Raw genomic sequence first — 20,012 nt, 5'->3', positions numbered from 1 at the left:
CTCTCTGCTCAACAGACATTCCCCTTATACCAAGGGTCCCTTTTGACATGAAAAAAGTAAAGGAAAAAAAAAAATAATAATGATACATACATATACCAACTGCTTTTCCCCCTTTACAAGGGAGGTAGCCAAAGTCAAAGGCATAAATCCACTCCCACCCATTTCATCCCCACATACTCCACTCCCATTCATTACCCCTCCCTCCCTCTTTCCTTAGCTCCTGGATGATGGGTCATCCCTACATCATGCAGCAAAACACAGCACATCCACAGGAAGGCCACTTCATTTAATCAGCAACCCCATTCTCTGTCCCCTCATGCAGAAAAAGAGAAGACGGGGAGAAATCCCTTTGAGCTGCATCAGAATATCATTCACACATACTCCCTCACCCCCCATCCCCACCAACTCCCTTTCATGCATCACAGCATTATCCATACATAACCATTCTCTATTCACCCCTATCTTCTGTCTTCTCCCCTCTTTCCTCAACAGACATCCCCCCCTTTCCCAATGTCCCATTTACCCCATCCATTTCATCCTAGGTCGCCCCCTCATAATCACTCCATCCACCTCTGCCTTTCACACTTCCACTAATCTTTCTTCACTCAATCTTTCCATATGTCCAAACCATCCTAATACTCTTTCATCAACCCTATCTCCCAACTCCTTTTTCACCCCCACTTTCCTCCTCACCTCCTTATTTCTCACTTTATCCAAGCATTTCATCTAAAATTCATTTAAATTCTTCCTCTCTTATGTTCCACGTTTCTGTACCATACAGTGCTGTTGGCACAATTACCCCTTCATACAATCACTCTTAGCATCCATTCCCAAATGTCTATTTCTAATTACACATTTTAATCCACCAAGGTATTTGATTGCTTCTCTAAATATACATTCTACCTCCACTCCTCCCTTTCCCACCACACTCGCACCCAAGAGTCTAAAGCTATCCATTTCCTCCCTTAATACTCACTTCCAATTTGTTGCCATCCTCTCCCCTTGTACATCTCATCACCTTTTACCTACATTTATCTACAACTTCCTTCTTTCGCACACCTTCCTAAACTCAGTCATTAACATCCTTAATCCCTCCTGTGATCCTGCTACAAGCACAGTGTTGTCAGCAAAGAACTGGCTTATCTATCCATATGCCAATGGGGCTTCTTCCTCCTTATAATGGAGACAGTCAGTAAGGGCATGGATCTACACTCCACTTATCCCACACAATTTTGTTTATTTTTCAAAAATCTCTTAGCTCCTTGTGAATGAAGGGCTATCCTTACCCCACTACCCAGGTCAGAACCAATGCAGCAAGACACAGCACATCTGCAGTTGGGACTGACAGCCAAAGCTGGTTTACCACTACCACTTCATTTACATGGTGACCCTATCTCCTTGTCCCCTCACAGGTAAACAGAGAAAACAAGGAAATATCCCTTTGGGTTATGTCAATTTATCATTCATTCTTTATTTATTTTTTATTTTTATTTATTTATTTTTTTTTTTTTTTAATGTCCCCTGTGGGGCTACAGGGAGAATGATGCCTGGTCCCAATTCCCGTCCCTTTTTTTCTCGCCTCTTAAGATCCAAGTGGAAATACTTGGTGGCAGTATTCTTTTGCCCCCACCACAGGGTAGGTAGGCGAAAAAGGAAATGAATATTCAGAGAAATTGTACAAGACAGTAACAAGGGGTTGGGGGCTTTGGGGAAGAGGGGAATGTCTGTTGAGGAAGGATGGGAGAGGACAGAAGACAGGGGTGAATGGAGAATGGTTGTATATGGATGATGTTGTGATGCATGAGGTGGAATGGGGGGTGAGGTAGTATGTGTGAGCAAAATTTGATGCAGCCCGAAGGGATTTCTCCCTGTATTCTCCTTTTCTGCATGGTGGGATGGAGAGGGGGGTTGCCGATTTAATGAAGCAGCCTTGCTGTGGATGTGCTGTGCCTTGTAACACTGCCTCTGACCCAGGGCAGTGGACAAGGTGCAGGGGTGACCCGTCATCCAGGAGGTGCTAAGATGGGAGGGAGGGTGGAGGGAAATGGAGTCTATTTAGGGATGGAATGGGTGGGAATGATTTTATGCCTTTTTCTTTTTGGCTACCTCCCTTGTAAGGGGGGAAAAAGCCTTGGTATACCTATGTTTGTATCATTCATTCACATACATGTGTTCCCTCAGTAGACATTCCTCTTTTACCCAAGGCCCCATCACCACATCCATCCATTTCAATCTAGGTTTTTCCCTCAAGTTCACTCCACCCACCTCTGCCTTCCCCACTGTTTTTGAGTCTTTCTTGTCCCCTCACAGGTAAATAGAGAAGACCAGGAGATATCCCTCTGGGCTATGTCAGCTTATCATCCAATCATAATCATACTCCATTCACTCCTATCTCTTATTTTCCAATCCCCTTCACCATATCCATCTCATTCTTGGTCTCCTCAAGTTCATTCCATCCACCTCTGCCTTCCCCAATCTTTTAGCCAGTCTTTCTTTACTCAATCTTTTCATATGCCATCACCACCTCATTCCTCACTCTATCCTTGTCATTCCCACTATACTTTTCAAACAAATTTAAGTTTCACCATTCTGCCCCCCCTTACATTTCAAGTAATTCAATAAATCAAATAATATATAAATAAATCCAAAAATTATCTTCATCACCAGGTCTATTTCTACTTCCCCTCCATGACTCAAACTTTCTTACATTTTTTTCTTAATAAAAAACCGAATCCCTGAATGTAAAAACATTTAAAGGAATTCCATACATATGTTTGTATAAAAAAATCTTGTATTGCCAAAGATACAAATATTGAAGAAAAACTATCACATTAAGCAAGAAGTAAATCCATTAGCTATAAATTCATTAGTATAGTATACATAAATTTTGTTCAACCAAATATACAAAAGTTTCTTATATATCAACTATGATCTGGCACTATTCAACACTCAATACAAATCTTGGTACAAAATAGGTTTTGTTAAAATATACACACACCTCTATACTTTGAAATAAGGCTTTAACAACATTCATTCTCGATACTCACAAATGTTATGAAGTAAAAAAGAATTATTAAACTAAATATACACACATTTTACATTTTTTTCAAGTCAGGTAACAAGAAAGTAACCAGGCAAGATATATCCCTTAAAAAATGCAGTATAAAATTTCAACATAAACAAAATTAGTATTTTTAATATTTCCATAAAAATATGACAGTACAAAGATTTTCATCTTGTATACCTTGACATAAGATCTTCAAAGTGCAAAACACTAACAGGTCGCACATTCTGTCCAATGGTGTGCATTGGTTCCTGACTGGTAGTATGGACTGTGCTAGGGCCAGTCGTATGTATCGTATTGTGTCCCATTGTGTAGATGGTTGTATTCTGTCCAGCCGTGTACATTACAGCATTGTGCCCAGAAGTGTGTATTCCTGGGTTTGGACCATATGGATGACCTGTCATGTCATGCACATACGAATGTTCAGTTACATTGTCCGCAGTAGTGTGAACAGCTGCATTTTGGCCACTTGAGTGCACTGAGAGGTTCTGTCCTGTGGCATGGATTGCCACATTCTGCCCAGTGGCATGTATAGCTACATTCTGGCCAGTGGCACAAATAGCTATGTTTTGTCCTGTGGCATGCATGGCAACGTTCTGCCCTGTAGCATGTACCACCTCATTATGCCCTGGGGCATGTACAGGTATATACTGAGGTGGATATCCTCCAAGAGGGAGAGGTGTGGGAAGGTGTTCCCGAGGTTCACATGGTGCCATCTCATCTTGCACTTTTCTTTCACCTTCACTAACCATATCAATACTCCTCTGGCTCTTGGGTGGTCGACCACGTCTCTTCCCTTGCCCTCTCCCAGATGTTGACTGGCCAATGCTTGGAGATAGTTGCTGCTGTGGATTTCTCTTCATCTCTTCTAATGCATAAGCAATTTCTGACTCATCCCCAAATTGTTCAAGTGCTGCTATCAAATCTTCTTGTGACACTAAGTCTCGATAATTTTGTAAAAAGCTCGATACTGGTCCCTGAAAAGCTTTCAGATCTGAATCCAAGTTTGCACACATTGCACTACCAAAAGACTTCAACTCTGACTTCAGCGTTTCCAGGTCCTCATCTTTTTTGAGTACTGCACTTGTTGATGATTCTGATGGGGCAGGAGATTCATGTCCTAAAGGTGCCATGAAATGGTCTTGTGGATGATATCCGTGAGAAGTTGGCGAATGTCTCGCTCCTACTGGGGTTGAAGACTCACAGATCTCACTTTTTTCTGCTACAGTGTCATTACCACTGTCATCTTGTAAAAGAATATCTACAGGCATGGTTAACCACTCCTCACAGCTTTGTTCATGTGATCCAGCGACTTCTCTGTACACCTTTTGCATCTCCTGGGATTCCTCTGGCATAAAACTGTAGCAAGTCATGTTGCACTTGGTGAGGACAACCCACTGGTGCTTACATGGAGCTCCACCACTCCCTGTTGAACATGTACAAACTCCAAGAGCAGTATTAACCACACAAGCTGTACTAGAATTTCCTTGATTGGATACGGAGTATTCATCTGCTGATGTCTGGCTTACAATAGACATCATCATTTCAACCTCTTTTGGAAAACCTCTTAACTGGTTTAACACTTCAACTTTGTTACTAGCAATGCATACAAGTCTATGTTCATAATAAAATTCTAGTCTTGTGATGAGGAAGTCAATTAACTGAATAACATTGAAGGATTTCATCCGAAGGAACACTTTATCTTTTAAAGCTTTCATAGAACTTTGGACAATTTCACTTGTGGTAAGGCCATGCACATTAATGTTCTGACGGAATGCGGATGACCAGAGCTGAGATCTACTGAACAAATGTGTAACATACTGAAGAAAGTTATTGTACCTCATGGCTGTAGAATTTGCTGTCAAGTTATCAAAGGTCACATTAAGATCGTAGAGTGTCGGAGCATAAACCAAATCTTTGACAAGATAGTAAAGAACTGATCTATCCTGGCGTGCAATCTGGTTCTTGCTATTCCAAACCCATGTCCACACTGATAACAGTATATGAAACTCATTGATCAAGACCACACTATTGGGAAAAACTGTAGCAAGTGCTGATCGCACTCCTGAAGCATCATCAGTCATTATAACAGCAGGACCAGCTACAACTCCTCGTCCACCAAAGGCAGAGGTAGGTAGAAGTGTTTTCAACAACTCAAAACCAGCACTAATACTCTTTTCTGACCCAGAAGATGTTATAACAATACCAAGAGGGAGTCCTCCAGCACTACACTTATTCAAAGAAACAAACAGATGTAATTTATCTCCATATCGAGTCTCGTCAACAAACACGATATCACCACTTTGAACAATTTGCTCATGAACTCTTTGCATGAGTGGACTACACAATGCAACAACAATTTCTCCATCAACTCTGTCTGCTTTAACACACACTTCCCTAAACTGTGAGTTGAGGGCTGAGATTCTGCTTTCCACATCTGTGTATGACAATTCTCCAGACTTAATGCGGTCTTCCTTTGGAAATAACTTGTAATACAGCCTGAAATGCAAATGTCAAATGTTATAATATGATCAATGTTTATGTTTTCATTAAACAGTCTCAAACCTAAGTACTGTAAAACACTGTTACTCTAAATGCTACATTCGAAAGGTTACAATGCTTTAACATTGATAGATTTTTCTTTCTACCACTAATTTTCCAAGTTTATGTAGGCAATCCCATCCCCATCTGGGGTATTGGCTGCATGTTATTGTGGAATTACAAGCTGCTTAGTAGCATGTGGCTGATACTTTAGGGCCTATATGGGGTGTCCCTATGGACCAGAGCCACACATCATTTTTGTGATAGAGGAAATCTCTATTCATAGATAAATTATGCTACTAGGGGAAAATATGGCAGGAAATTGGAGGTGAGTATTATAGGAGACACACTGGAGGAAGTGGATAGCTTAAGATACTTGGGTGTAAATGTGGTGGGAAAGGGAGGAGTGGAGGTAGAATGTATATCAAGAGAAGCAAGTAAATGCCTTGGGGGATTAAAAAGTGTAATGAGAAATAGACATTAGGGAATGGATGCTAAGAGATTGTATGAAGGAGTAATTGTGCCAACAGCACTGTATGGGGCAGAAACATGGAACATAGGAGAGGAAGAGAGGATTTTGAATGTGTTTGAAATGAGGTGCCTGAGAAGTATGATAGGGGTTACTAGGATGGATAGAGTGGGAAACAAGGAGGTGAGGGAATGTGTTTGAGATAGGTGCCTGAGAAGTATGATAGGGGTTACTTGGATGGATAGTGGGAGAAACAAGGTGAGGAGATCAGGGGTGGAAAGGTAGTTGGGAGATAGGACTGATGAAAGAGTATTGGGATGGCTTGGATACATAGAAAGAATGAGTGAAAATTAGTAAAGGGTGAGGAAGGCAGAGGTGGAAGGAGTGAACATGAGGGGGCGACCAAGGACGAGATGGATGGGGTCAAAGGGGCATTGGGAAAAAGGGGAATGTCTGTTGAGGGAGGAAGGGAGAATAGAGAAGACTGGGGTGAATGGAGAATGATTGTGTGTGGATAATGCTGTGATGCATGGAAGAGAGTGGGGGGGATGGGGTGAGGGAGTATGTATGAATGATATTTTGACACAGCCAGAAGGGATTTCTCCCAGTCTTCTATTTTTCTGCATGAGGGGACAGAGAGGGGGGGTCAATGAACAAATAAAGCAGCCTTGCTGTGGATGTGCTGTGCTTTGCTGCATTTCTTCTGACCTAATGCAGTGGGCGAGATGCAGGGATGACCTGTCATCCAGGAGCCAAGAAATGAGGGAGAGATGGGTGGTGAATGTGAGTGGAGTATGTGGGGATAAAACAGGTGGGAGTGGATTTATGGCTTTGACTTTGGCTACCTCCCTTGTAAGGGGGAAAAAGCCATTGGTATATGTATATACTGTATGTATATGAAGGAAATCTTTGAACCCTGTCTGCTTCAAAAGTGTAGTATTTTAATATCACATTTGTTACTACATCCATTACTAAAAGTATAAGCATTTTTCTTATCTGTATAATAATTATGATACTGTTTCCTATACCTGAAACACCATTGAGTGTCTGGACACACTCTTCGGTCCTCAATCTTGATGCCATGGTACCCATGCAGACCTATACCTTCCTCCAGGTCATACTTGTGAACTTTGATAGCAGATGTGGGAGTATGACCTGACTGATACAACTTGATAAATTTTGCTCTAACTTCTGGGGCAACATCTCTTCGTTTGAGTACATCTGCAGTCTCCAGTGGATGGTTGTGCAGGAACTTGATGGTTATCTTAGTTGGGTGAGAGGGAAGGTGGACATCCTTGGACCTCATATATAGAAAAAGAAGATAAATAGATTATATACTGATTACTGAAGACTATTCACAGTATATTTTCCCTTCATCTCATACAAATCATTAAGTAGAACATAATAGTTTTTAAGTTCATGTCAGTATTTACATGTATGCAAAAGACAAGCTAAAAACTTTGGTAAAACATGCCACTAAGATAGAATAAATAATCATTCTGAAGGTATTTACTTAAAGGTTTCATTTTTTAAAATAACCAGACTTTAGACACTACTACCACAAACAAAAACCTTTATTGTTTCTTTCATAAATAAGTTTTTCTTTTGATACTTCAATCATATACAAGCAGAGGCATTTCCCCCTTTATATATGGGGCATGACTAAGTTGAAACACACACCTATTTCATACACATTAAAACTTCTTTAATGCCTCTCTCATCTAAACAGTTCACCTCGCACATTTACTCCTCTGTTCACTGCCACATGTGGAGTGGATGTGAACAGCAGTGGCTCATGACAATGAAATAAGAGGTTCTGCAATTACATACAATACAGTGTCAACATGTACAGCAATCCCCCATACTGTGTGGGAAAGGTAGTGCATGCTGACACTGTGTCGTGTCTGTGGCAGCAGTTTCCCCTATTTCATCACCATGAACTGTTGTTGGCTGTGAAGATGAATTATAGAGTAAAAGAGGAAGGTGAATGTCTGGGTGGAATTATTGCTTTACTATTCTTTCCAAGTGGGTTGTATTAAAAGCTGGCAATTCAATTAATATTCATCATAATTATTCAATCAATCACTCAATCTCTTACCCAAGGTCTCTCTTGTAGAAGAACCATGGCTTCCAGGTTATATTTAATTATCATTGATATAAATGACTGTACAATACCTATTGTACAGAATATTTTGGAGATAAGAACCAGAAAATTGCTTAAATATGCACTGACAACTGATTCTAAACACAATTTCTACCATTTTTGACCAACTCTACCAAAACACAATTACTATGTACGTGTAACTCAACACATCCTGAAATGTTGTCCTAATAATCATTTATGAAAAGTTCATTACTTACTGCTGTTTTTTCTTCACAAATCCAGTAGTACGTTTCACTGCCACTGTGACTTGTGCAGGACAGTTAGTGTTTTTGGAGGATGCCTTCACAGTTACTTTAGCTTTGGGCTGACGAGTATTATGATGGCAGCGGTAAATTCCCTAAAATGTATAACATTGCCAATAAAAAAAATATATAAAAATAAAAAATAAATGAATAAATAAAATAAAATATAATTTTTACACATATACTAAAGGCCCTTCCCCTTATACAGAGGGCAGTTGAGTCAAATCATAATTCTACTTCATAAACACTGAAATTCATTTTACTGCCTGATCTTAACACTAGTTTACGAATAAAGGGTAATTCCTGTTCCCTGCCCCTCTGCTCTGATCAAGGACAATGCAGCAAGTCACAGCACTTCCACAGCACAGCCTAACAGCTAGAGCTGGTTTACCCTCACCACTGCATCATATGGTGATCCCCTTCTTCATTCACTTAAAATAATTTAGAGTAGATGAGAACATATTCTCTTTGGCCCATGTCATCTTTTCATTCATTCCCTCAACATGGGGTGATATTATATCCACAGGATGGCAGTATTACTACGGCAGAACCTCCTCACTTCTTTTACTTCCACCATATGTTCCTTTTGCCCTTTCACTCCTTCGTACTAATTATATGAAGACTGCACCCCATCATTTTCCCAGTGATATTGCCAGTTTAATCCCCGCACAACTCTTAATGAAAATTATCATTGCCTTAGTCTATACGTTTAACTCTGTCACTCAAAAAGAGGAATGTCTGTTGAGTAGGAAAGGGCAAGGACAGGTGTGAGTGGAGAATGGTTGTGAATAAATGATAAAACTGATGCAACCCAATGGAATTTCTCCTTGTCTTCTCTAGTTACGTGTGAGAGGATGATGAAGGAGGGATTGCCATGTAAATGAGCAGTGGGAGTAGACCAGCTTTGGCTGTAGGGCCCTGGTGTAGAGGTGCTGTGTCTTGCTGCATTGTTTCTGACCTAAGCAGTGAGCAGGGGAGGTGGGGATGGCCTTTTATCCACAAGGAGCTAAGATATTTTTAGAAGTGAAACAAATGAATAAGTGTGGGATGGGTGGGTGGGTACATGTGTGTGTGTGGGGGGGGGGGAGGTTATGCCTTGGTTGGTTACCACCCTTGTCAGGAGGAAGAAGCATTTTGATATATAGACACACGGATATTCACTCAAACACATTTCCTTTTCTTCAACATCCTGACCTTGAACTCTTTAAGCTTCATTCTATTACAACTCAAATAATCCCTACTTCAATTTACCCTTCACCCATTGAACATTATACAATCTACTGAAGTCATACCTTATAAACTAGGTATTTTCCAACTTTGTTGTGTGTTTTGGAGATACGAAGTGTAGTTAGCGTTAACTCTTGGAATCTTGTAAGCCACTCTTTAACCTCTGTGACCGTCGTGTATGGAAGCCGAAGAGTAGCCCTGAACATGGGCCTACTGTCTATCTGTTCTTCGTGCCACTGATAAGAACAGATCACATAATCGGTAGCGTCGGGAAGAAGTTTCTGAAACCAAAGAAAATTCTAATGAAGCAATGAAAGCACAGTTGCATTTTATCCTTAAAACTATTCCTTACTAACTCTTGAGAGGAACCAATTCCAGGCATCAGCGTGTGGTAGTTGTACAAGATGGATATCAAAGATAATTATGTCTATCACCCACTTCCAAAAGCAATCTACATCCTCACCTGCATCTGAAAATGCAGCCCTGAATGGCTAACACTCAGTCTCCAGGCAGGGCCCAAGATTTCTCATTATCAACTTTAACTGTATTTATTAAACATATTCACACAAGGAGAGCCAAGATCAAGAAACTGCTCCTATCCTCCTACTACTATCAGCAGATTAAACACAAATAGCTCATACTTATACAACACAGACATCAAACCAAAATTTACTTCCAGAAAGATCTACAGGAGGACCCAAGGACTGCTGCTAGCCAGTGGGAATGTCAGTTTTCAAACAGTGAAACTCAAGGCAACAATCCTCATTATAATCCTTTGCGATACCTACAGATCAAGTCACTCAACATTCTTTTAGTGGATCACCCTTCTATTCTGCTACCTTTTTTAAATCTTTCCTGTACCACCTCTATGATTCCACCTCTTAAATGCAACAATGTCCTCAAGGGTAGAACCACTTGTACTATTAACAAAATACTCTTTCTCTGCCTTACTCCTCTTTTAACACTTGCCTTACTAAATCCCACTGATTTTCCATTTTACAGCTTTGCCAAGGCACCATCCATTTCGTTTTCACTACTTTGTACCACTCTACTTCCATACTCTATTAACTTCAACTATATTTCTTGAACTTTTTCACCCATGAGGAGCTGAGAACCAGCAACTGCTTCTTTTCCTCTAACACTTTCAGCCAGTGAGAAAGAAACTGTCCCACAATAATACAACACAGACAACAGTTCAAAATTTCTTCAGAGATCTCTGGGAGGGCCCAAGGACCAACGTCAGCCACTGTAGGGCTGTGGGTTTTCTTCCACTAAGTGAAACTCAAGGTGATGATTGATTCATTTTAACGGCCCGAACTCCCCCATATCAGAGGGCTAGGATGGTACCCCTTACAGACAACTTTTTTGCATGGAATTTAATGCTCTATGCCCTTGGACAACTTGCTCATAGCAGGGTATGAAATGTCACAAGTAGTGACACTCCAGCCCACTTGGCCAGCAAGCATGAAACTCATGGTAACAATTAATTAATCAACTGGTCAATTTGTGGAATGGAAGACTGATGTATTGGTACTGAGTGAAACCAAGTTGAAAAAGAGGTGTGAGTCTGAGTGTGTACATTGGGGTGGGAGTTCAAACCACCATCCCCTAGACCTTGGCCACAAGTAACAACACCATAACCCTCTCAGCCCGCGAGCTTCCAAATAAATCAGTAAATCCTAGAAATTATTATTTAAAAAAGGGTAAATTGCCAGAAAGATATTACCAGTTAGACTATCAGGATCAAATGAATGTTGACATGACAGTGATCCCAAAGATCATGTGTACCTCAAGTTAATTTTAATCAAGGAACTGATAAATTTTCACATAAAACACTGCTGAAGAAATCGTATATTGAAGTTGTCATAGACAATATATTGACATGGACATTATATATTTATATTTGTGTATCTTATTGCCAATAAATCCTATCCTATCCAATCCAATAAAATTAGTAATTCATGAAATGTATTCATGATACAGGGAGATAAGAACATAAGAATAAAAGAGACTGCAAGAGACCATAAGGCCTACACTAGGCAGTTCAATGTCTATTACCACCTGTCATCCCCATCCATAAAATTTTCTGTTTCTTAAAACATCGAATAGTGTCAGCGCTCACTACATGGTCTATTCCATTCGTTGACCACTCTATTAGTAAACCAATTCTTTCCTATTTCCTTCTTAAATCTAAATTTGTCCAATTTAAATCTATTACTGCAAGTCCTGCCCTGTTGTCTTAATATGATAACCTTGTTTGCATTATCCTTATTAAAGCCTTTGATCCACTTGAATATCTCTATTAGACCACCCCACACCCTGCAACTTTCCAGAAAGTGTAAATTAAGGTGCCTAAGCCTCTCTTCATAAATTAAGTTTCTGAGCCCATATATAATATTGGTCATTCTCCTCTGTACTGATCCTTGTGAATTAATCTCCATTCTGTAAGATGGAGATCAAAAATGTACTGCATAGTCAAGAATGGGGCTAACTAATGCTAGAGTTTGATAATTACCTCTGCACTTCTATTCGTAACCGTCCTAATAATGAAACCTAGTGGTCTGTTTGCTTTATTCCCAGCACTAATGCACTCTTTCCTGGATTTCAAGTCAGGACTCACTAGAACTCCCAAGTCTCTCTTGCACTCAGTTTTCTCTAAAAATGTGTTACCTAAGCTATATCTATTTTCGGGGTTGTGTAGCCCTATGTTTAACATGCTGCACTTTGAGATATTGAAGTCCATTTGTCATTTCACTGAGAATGTGAATGATTTGTTAAGATCATCCTGCAGAATCTCGGGTCCTACTTTGGTGTCATCTGCAAACTTACTAACATTACTATTACTCCTATTGTCCAAGTCATTTATGTACATAATGAACAATAAGAGACCCAAAACCAAACCCTGGGGAACTCCACTAAAAACACACCGTTTGGATTTTATACCATTTATGGTGACCCACTGCTTTCTGTCACTGATGTCAAACTGATTGGCCTGTAGTTGCATATAGATGATTTATCTCCCTTTTTGAAAATAGGAATAATGTTTGCCTGCCCCCAAGTAATAGGCACAAAACCAGTGTCTGTCGACTTATTAAATATTTCTGTTAAATGGTCGCAGATTTCAAATTTACACTCTTTAAGCACTCTTGGAAAAATTTCTTCTGGACCCAGGGATTTTGTAGCTTTAAGTCTTTCAATCTGTTTGACTAATTCTACCTTACTACTGCTAATATTTGATAGTCTTCTTTATCCCCACTGAAAATCGGATCGCAGTCAGGTACCTTATCTAACCTTTCCTTAGTAAACACTGATAGAAAATATTTTTTAATCTCCACACTCATTTTTTCCTCCAATTCTATCATGACATTTTCATAATTTTTAATTGGGCCTATCCTTTCCTTATTATTTGTTCTGTAAAGATTACAGAAGCCCTTGGGGTTGGATTTCACTTGTCTGGCAACCTTAATTTCATTGTTATGTTTTGCTGTGTGCATATTCTTTTTAACCAGTCTTGCCATATTGCTATATTTGGATCTAAGGTGTGTTTCCCTATTTTTTATTCTTACGTAAAGTCCTCTTTTCATTCCAATCTCATATTTCAGCCTGTCATCCATTTGGGAGTATTACTATTCTTCTGTATTGACCTGAGACAAATAAATTTATTTTGCGCATTTAGAATTAAAGCTGTTAGGTTACTGTACATTTTGTCTAAATTGCTGACTGGTCTGATGATCTTGCACTTGTAAGTGACCTGACCCAACGTACGCATATCACCCTCCATGACCCAACCCCGGACTGCACTAATGACTTCCAGAGTGTGTCTGTATCTTACCCCATCACAACCCCCTGTCTTATATACTCTCTCATCTCATCAAAATTGGCTCTCCTTTAGTCCAGTACTAGAATGTTATTCATACCGTTTAATTCTTCCCAATTAATATCAAATCTTATTTCTTGATGATCACTAGAGTCTAGACTATCTCCCACTTTTGCATTACTCGTTAGGTGCTCATTATTAGTTAAAAGTAAGTCCAGAGTATTCTCTCCCCTCGTAGGATCAGTAATCATTTGTTTTAGGTACCAAAGTTTGGTATCAGTGCTAATAATACATAAATGACAAACCCATCTTAAGATGGCTGTGTGATCTACTGATCTTAAATTGGTTTAAATCTATCTCAAGTTTGTGCATATCAGAAGAAAACATTTAACCACAAGGTGACAATTCATCTCGTGGTACCTTCTCCATTGGACCCCAACCATCATCTCCGGGTACCTCCTGCAATGGGCCCCAGCCCTAAACCCAAACGTCCATCAAAGTGCAGCACTCTCATTCACTGCCTATGTCATCTACTGATGCCTGCTGCAATGACAGAGCCACTGTTCATGTTGTTCAATTCAATGATAGAGCAGATCAGTTGTTATTGTATGTGTACTGTCACACATCCATAGCATAATTCATGTTAAAGCAATAGGTGAAACCATGTTAGATTTCAGTATGACCATTTCAAATAATGATAAACCAAAGATAATAGAATACAAATTAGGATGGTTTTCTTACACCCACTAGACATGAATAATCATTATCGTATACCTATCTAAAAAATTACACATGAATTTGCTTAATACAAATATCAAATATAACAAAGGGAATTATAAATAAAATTATCAAATGAATAAAAATCAGTTCATATGCATTGATATTAACATAATCTTTAAAACAGAGTAGCCAGACTATTGTAATCTCGACGTCTCTGGAACAGTCCTTACCAGCAGCATTCCATCTGGTTTTACTCCCGGGGTACCTCCAGCTAGACATGTACATAGACTTTCCATTTTTGCCATCTTAAATCCTGAGCATTTAACGACAACTCGAATTTGAAGATGGAGGTGGCTGAAACTGTACAACGAAAAAAAATTGACGCATCCCTAGGAACTTATGTTGTTACGGTGATCATGTTCTGATAAAGTGTAAACGACTCAAGGTTGTTGTGACTTTTTCCATATCGCCTTCAGAACTAGATGGGGAGATACCTACATAATCATTCATGGTGTATTTGGAGTTTATATCTCACTTTATATTTGTATAATTATCAGCAATTTTATATATATGGCTACTTAAGATTCAAATTCCACGTTTACGAACATCACATTCCTCCCCACTTGCTTGCCATTGTGTACGAATGAGACGCGGTTAACTGTTTGCTTTTATTTTACGGACTATCTAATCAGTGGTTGTCACTAGATCCATTCTGTGTTTCCATGTGTTGGTGTAATTGTAGTTGAACTTAAGATGTCTGGTTATACTTTCTCTTCTTAAAATTAAACATGATGTATAGCATGACATAAAATCGATTACCTATGGAACAAATGGAAATAAGCTTATATGTTTTTTCGTGTTATCCTCGGCAATTGTAATTGTTATTTCGAACTATGTGTTATTTTCATTATCTGCACTTTATATATATTGATACAATGCCAAATAAACTTATTAATATTAGTAGTGGTAGTAGTAGTAGTAGTAGTAGTAGTAGTGGTAGTAGTAGTAGTAGTTGTTGTTGTTGTTGTTGTTGCAGTAGTAGTAGCTAAACTTGCCGACATAAAACACCAAAACTCCATGAAACTCACGTCCTCCTTGACAGCATCGTGTCATAAGATCAACGAAAGGAGACTAACATGGAGGAAATCAGAGAAATTACAGTAGAAGAGACATTTCAAAGGGAAGGGAGGAGAGACAGAAGGAGGAACTTCAAGCACTTCTAGCTCGGCTATCGAATTGTATAAAAAGAAAGATAACAATAGCGCAGGTAGTTGTGGCGTCCAATTGGCTGACAGCACTACCAATCAGGGCAAAGGGATTCACCTTAAACAAAAGAGAATTCACGGATGCCATTGCCCTGAGGTATGGATGGCCATTGGGAGGGCTGCCTAACAGATGTTCCTGTGGTGTACAGTTTACTCCAGACCATGCGATGATATGCAAGCAGGGTGGATTCATTTGCATGCGACATGATGAGGTAAGAGATCTCACTGCCCAAATGCTTCAGGAGGTGTGCAAGGATGTGACTATCGAACCAACATTACTCCCACTAGGAGGGGAGAACTTCAGATACCGCACGTCCAACACATCAGATGAAGCAAGAGTGGATGTCAGCGCAAGAGGTTTCTGGACACGGGGACAATTGGCTTTCTTTGACATGCGAATATTTGATCCGATGGCCCCCTGTTACAACAACCTAACTATTGAGGCATCCCACTCCCGGAACGAGTATGAGAAGATCAGGATGTACGAAGAGCGTATACAGAATGTAGACCAGGGCTTATTCATCCCTATAACCTTTACGACTTCATGTGGGATGGGTCCTAGAGCAAAGGCATTCTACGCTCGGCTGGCAGAGGTGATGGCTGAAAAGAAACAACCAAAAAGCAGCGTTGTTTCATGGATGAGATATAGACTGTCATGCTCACTCCTAAGATCAGCCCTCCTATGTTTGAGAGGTACCAGGTCCCCACCGCCCAAATCAGCACATATACAAAACCTAGATTTTGAGCAGACGGTAGTTGACAGTAGGATAAATAAACTTTTGTGTTAGGCATTATTAAAGAATAAATAGATAAATAAAAGGGTCGTCGACCACAGTCATTGGCGGGAGAGGGGTCATTGAACTGTGTCTGTGGGAGACAGATCCTGCTGCTTCTACCACACAGTTCCACGAGGATGGAGGTCGCAATATGTATTTCTATATAAAAAAAAGTAGTAGTAGTAGAAGTAGGAATATGATCTCTATCATAGATTTATAGTAGATGTAGAACACCCTCTTAGTGCAAAAAACTCGAATTTTTAACCATATATAGTTCCCAATATATTTCAAAACATGACTAATGATAACGAAAATTCATAACCTCACTATACAGTGTAGGCTACTCAAATATTTGATTCATCACCTAATCAATATGGTTGGAAGCGTATTTACAAGATATATTTTCATCCAGTTAGTAGTTGCCGCAAAACAAGATGATTTGACTGATAGAAATGAAAGAGGAACATTCTCATCCCATTTCACTCTTATTACGTCGTCTTTTTCACTCCTTAATATGTGAAAAATACTATATTTTTCATAGATTTTGCTGGTGCACACTTCTCGTGGAATATGTCGCACCACAGTCTACAATTCTTTTGTTTACTCTGCCACCTAGGTACATAGCCTATTCGTTTTTTTTATTTACCTGACCACGAGGTCTTACATCATCAAATCACCACGTCCAACCACCTTTTCCTTGGACAACCCTTGTCACTCCTGGAACCCTCAAATCACCTTTCCTTCAGAGATATTTATTCTTATTAATTTTCTTGGCGACACCGCTACAGGTTGGTTTGTTATACTATTGCTCCCAATTTAATTTGTTACTATACCCGTTGCACTGAGATCTGGCCGTTAGGGCGGAGCACTGGGAGTTCCCCTGTGGTGCCACATATAATTATTTTATAATTTTATTTTATTTTAAAATTCTATTTTATAATTTTATAATGTTGCCTCATATGATTATATCATAATTTTTTGTCACACACCACCACTGAGGTAAAAATCAAAGCAATGTTTTCTATACAAAGGTTTCGTTTCTTTAAGTCTAGATATGGCATTTGTGCATGAGAGAGCGACGTTGCCGCTACATCTAATCTCTGGCCCCGCCCCCCTCATACTGCATTCAGAAAACATTGCATCCATACGCATGCCCATATGTGGCAACACCGGGAAATCTCCTAGCCCCGCCTTATCGGTCATTTCTCCTTGCGCTGACTATAATCTCTTCGCAAATCCTATCGTTCCTTATTTTGTAATATATCCTAACTCCGTGCATGGGTATTTTCACTGACATCCCACAAATTTTTCCTTGCATTAAGGACCCAAACATCACCAAATATTTCTTCCATCGACAGCTTCTCCATGCCGCTCTTATACCATTTTTAACTTTCCCAGAAACGCACGCTATCACTGAGTTTGAGTTTCCCCAATTGAGATACAGGTGAACTGTACCACAGAATTCTCTTTGACTTGTTGTACATTGCGAGCGTTGCGCTATCACAAGTCTATGACTAGTCCTAAAGAATTCAGCACTCCGGTAAACTCTTCATTTCCATATATTCATACTAGGAGTACCGCTGGCACGCCAGCCCATCTCGGAGAAACATGGATGAATTAGGGCAAGTAGGAAGACTGGGCTGAGTTATGTGTCATAAGCAGGTTTGGTATAATGCAGTAGATAATTTAAACATTATTTATTTATATACATTTATATGTCTATTATAGGTCTGGGAGAGGTAGAAAATGTTCCAGGCGTCCACATGAACATCAAGACGGGGCTAGATCGCGTGTACATGCATGCCGCATTTGCAATATCCCGGCCGCTTACGTAGCGAGTTTGGGGACTAGATTGTAAGCCTATCCCCAATATAAGTGTCACATATGGAGGCCACACACACACATATGTGTGCATATATGTATATATATATACATTTATATATATATATATACATATATGTATATACATATATATATATATATATATATATATGCTGGTAACCACTTAAGAAAAAGAAACACAGAAATCCCAAGCGCTTTCGTGTAATTCACATCCTCAGGGGTTACCAGCATATTTCTGATCACGTGTTCAAGTGATTTATTTGCATATATATATATATATATATATATATATATATATATATATATATGTATATATTTATATATATATATATATATATGAATTTAAATATTAAACTCTATTACGACTCCATCCACCAAGCTAAACCAGGAGAGACTAATCTTCGTTGTGCATTTTTAATCCAACAGTTCTGTGGGTCGTGTGGTGAGGTATACGTGCCATGGCACGGGGCGGGTGTTGGGGGAGGGTTTGGTAGACATCCGTGGGCCATGTATTGTCAACCCAGGCGATACCTACTTGGCCTGATTCCATGATTCAAGATCGGCAGTTTAATCGGTTTACCGCACCATTCGTCCTGGTCTGAACAGAGGACCTAAAAGGCTTATAGCCAGCCTTGCTGGGTGGGGATCTCATTGCGGTCACAACATTGGGACACAATTCATTCTCCAATAATCGCGTCTAGTTGGGGAAAACCAATGTGGAAAGTCGGGGGAATAGCTAATTTAGTAAACCTGACCATAGGAGTATTGGATTAGTTTGCCAGAATATATATAAAGACATTGACACACACAACTGGATTATTCCAGATAAATGAAGATTTTAGGGGTAATAATTTTTCCTACGATTAAGATAATTTAGTTTAGCCCAGAATTAAGGCAGCACTAGCGAACATGTAACTGGATTGTTGCAGAGATGCCAATATTGATGGGTGATACTCATTTTTGTATGTAATCGATTACTTCGATTATTTTTGCGAATAGTAATCGATTATTTTTCCTGGAAACAGATTATGCAGTGGTATATTTGTAAAGTAAAATTCATACATTTATGAATTTAGTGTAGCCTCTCAGCCAAAAATCATGGTGGAAATAAGATAGAATAATAGCTGAAAATTAACACGTGACTTTAAGTATTTATTAAGTTTACTCAGAAATTAAATAAAAACTTTAAATGAGGGCTGATAAGAAAGTGGTTTATTTATTTTATATCATTATACAGGTCAATATCAATGATGCACTACGAGTTACGAATATCAACAAGAATTAAGTTTTCTTTTGCAAATATATCTTTGAATAAAATAAATAAATATTATCTTTGTTCAAGAAAATAAATTAATTATAATAAACAAATAAATAAAAATAAAATAAAATAGAAATAAAATAAATCTTATTTTTGTTCAGGACCCTAGCCTATTCCTGTACAATGCTACATATAAATAAGTAGGCCTACTAGTAATGCAATTGTTTACCTTATAGAATGTAACTCGGTGTGAATTTTGCAATACCGTATTATGAGTTTTAACGATTTTTTATATGTATGTGTTGAAACCGTTACTGTCGCCCTTTCCCGCCTTCCACACCGCCATCCAAACACCCGGGCGATAACGGACGTGAAGGAGTATGGCAAGTAAATATGCGCCTGAAAAAAATCGCACAAGGAACAACTTATACCACCTTGTAGAAAAATAAAAGCGACATGGTGGGTTGTGTTAGACTGAAATATATTGAGACGGTCCTCAGTTCAATTCTGACTGGGAATAATCGTTTGGTAATCGATTATTGGATCAGAGGAGGGATTGAGGAAGTTAGTGACAGAGTTTGGGAGTGTGTGAAAGAAGGAAGTTGAAGATAAATGTGGGTAAAAGTA

At 39.2% G+C, this 20,012-nt stretch overlaps 1 protein-coding gene across 2 annotated transcripts; it reads right to left on the bottom strand.

Annotated features, from left to right (window-relative positions):
• Positions 1 to 1,516: 1,516 nt before the first annotated feature.
• On the bottom strand, positions 1,517 to 14,924 carry LOC143026316 (uncharacterized). 2 transcript variants are annotated; one of them, XM_076186491.1, is made up of 6 exons: positions 14,851 to 14,924; positions 14,475 to 14,604; positions 9,773 to 9,988; positions 8,436 to 8,575; positions 7,103 to 7,375; positions 1,517 to 5,563 (listed from the first exon to the last, which is right to left on the bottom strand). In XM_076186491.1, the coding sequence occupies exons 2-6, from the start codon at positions 14,547 to 14,549 to the stop codon at positions 3,232 to 3,234; spliced, it is 3,036 nt and encodes a 1,011-aa protein (XP_076042606.1). In that variant the 5' UTR covers positions 14,550 to 14,604; positions 14,851 to 14,924; the 3' UTR covers positions 1,517 to 3,231. The 2 variants fall into 2 exon arrangements, with proteins under 2 accessions (XP_076042606.1, XP_076042605.1); XM_076186490.1 differs by having other exon boundaries at positions 14,743 to 14,865.
• Positions 14,925 to 20,012: the final 5,088 nt, after the last annotated feature.

This window comes from Oratosquilla oratoria, chromosome 6, assembly GCF_046742065.1.
Source record: "Oratosquilla oratoria isolate Oo_2021 chromosome 6, ASM4674206v1, whole genome shotgun sequence".
Lineage (NCBI taxonomy): Eukaryota > Metazoa > Arthropoda > Malacostraca > Stomatopoda > Squillidae > Oratosquilla > Oratosquilla oratoria.
The sequence above is the reverse complement of the archived record's forward strand: the minus strand, read 5'-3'. Positions and strand labels throughout refer to the sequence as shown.

Excerpts from the sequence above, each read along its gene's own strand:
- LOC143026316 (XM_076186490.1), bottom strand. Across the intron at positions 9,989-14,474 it reads AACCAGATGGAATGCTGCTG|AAACTTCTTCCCGACGCTAC; the intron begins GTAAGGACTGTT and ends CTTTGGTTTCAG. Across the intron at positions 5,564-7,102 it reads GACACTCAATGGTGTTTCAG|GCTGTATTACAAGTTATTTC; the intron begins GTATAGGAAACA and ends TTTGCATTTCAG.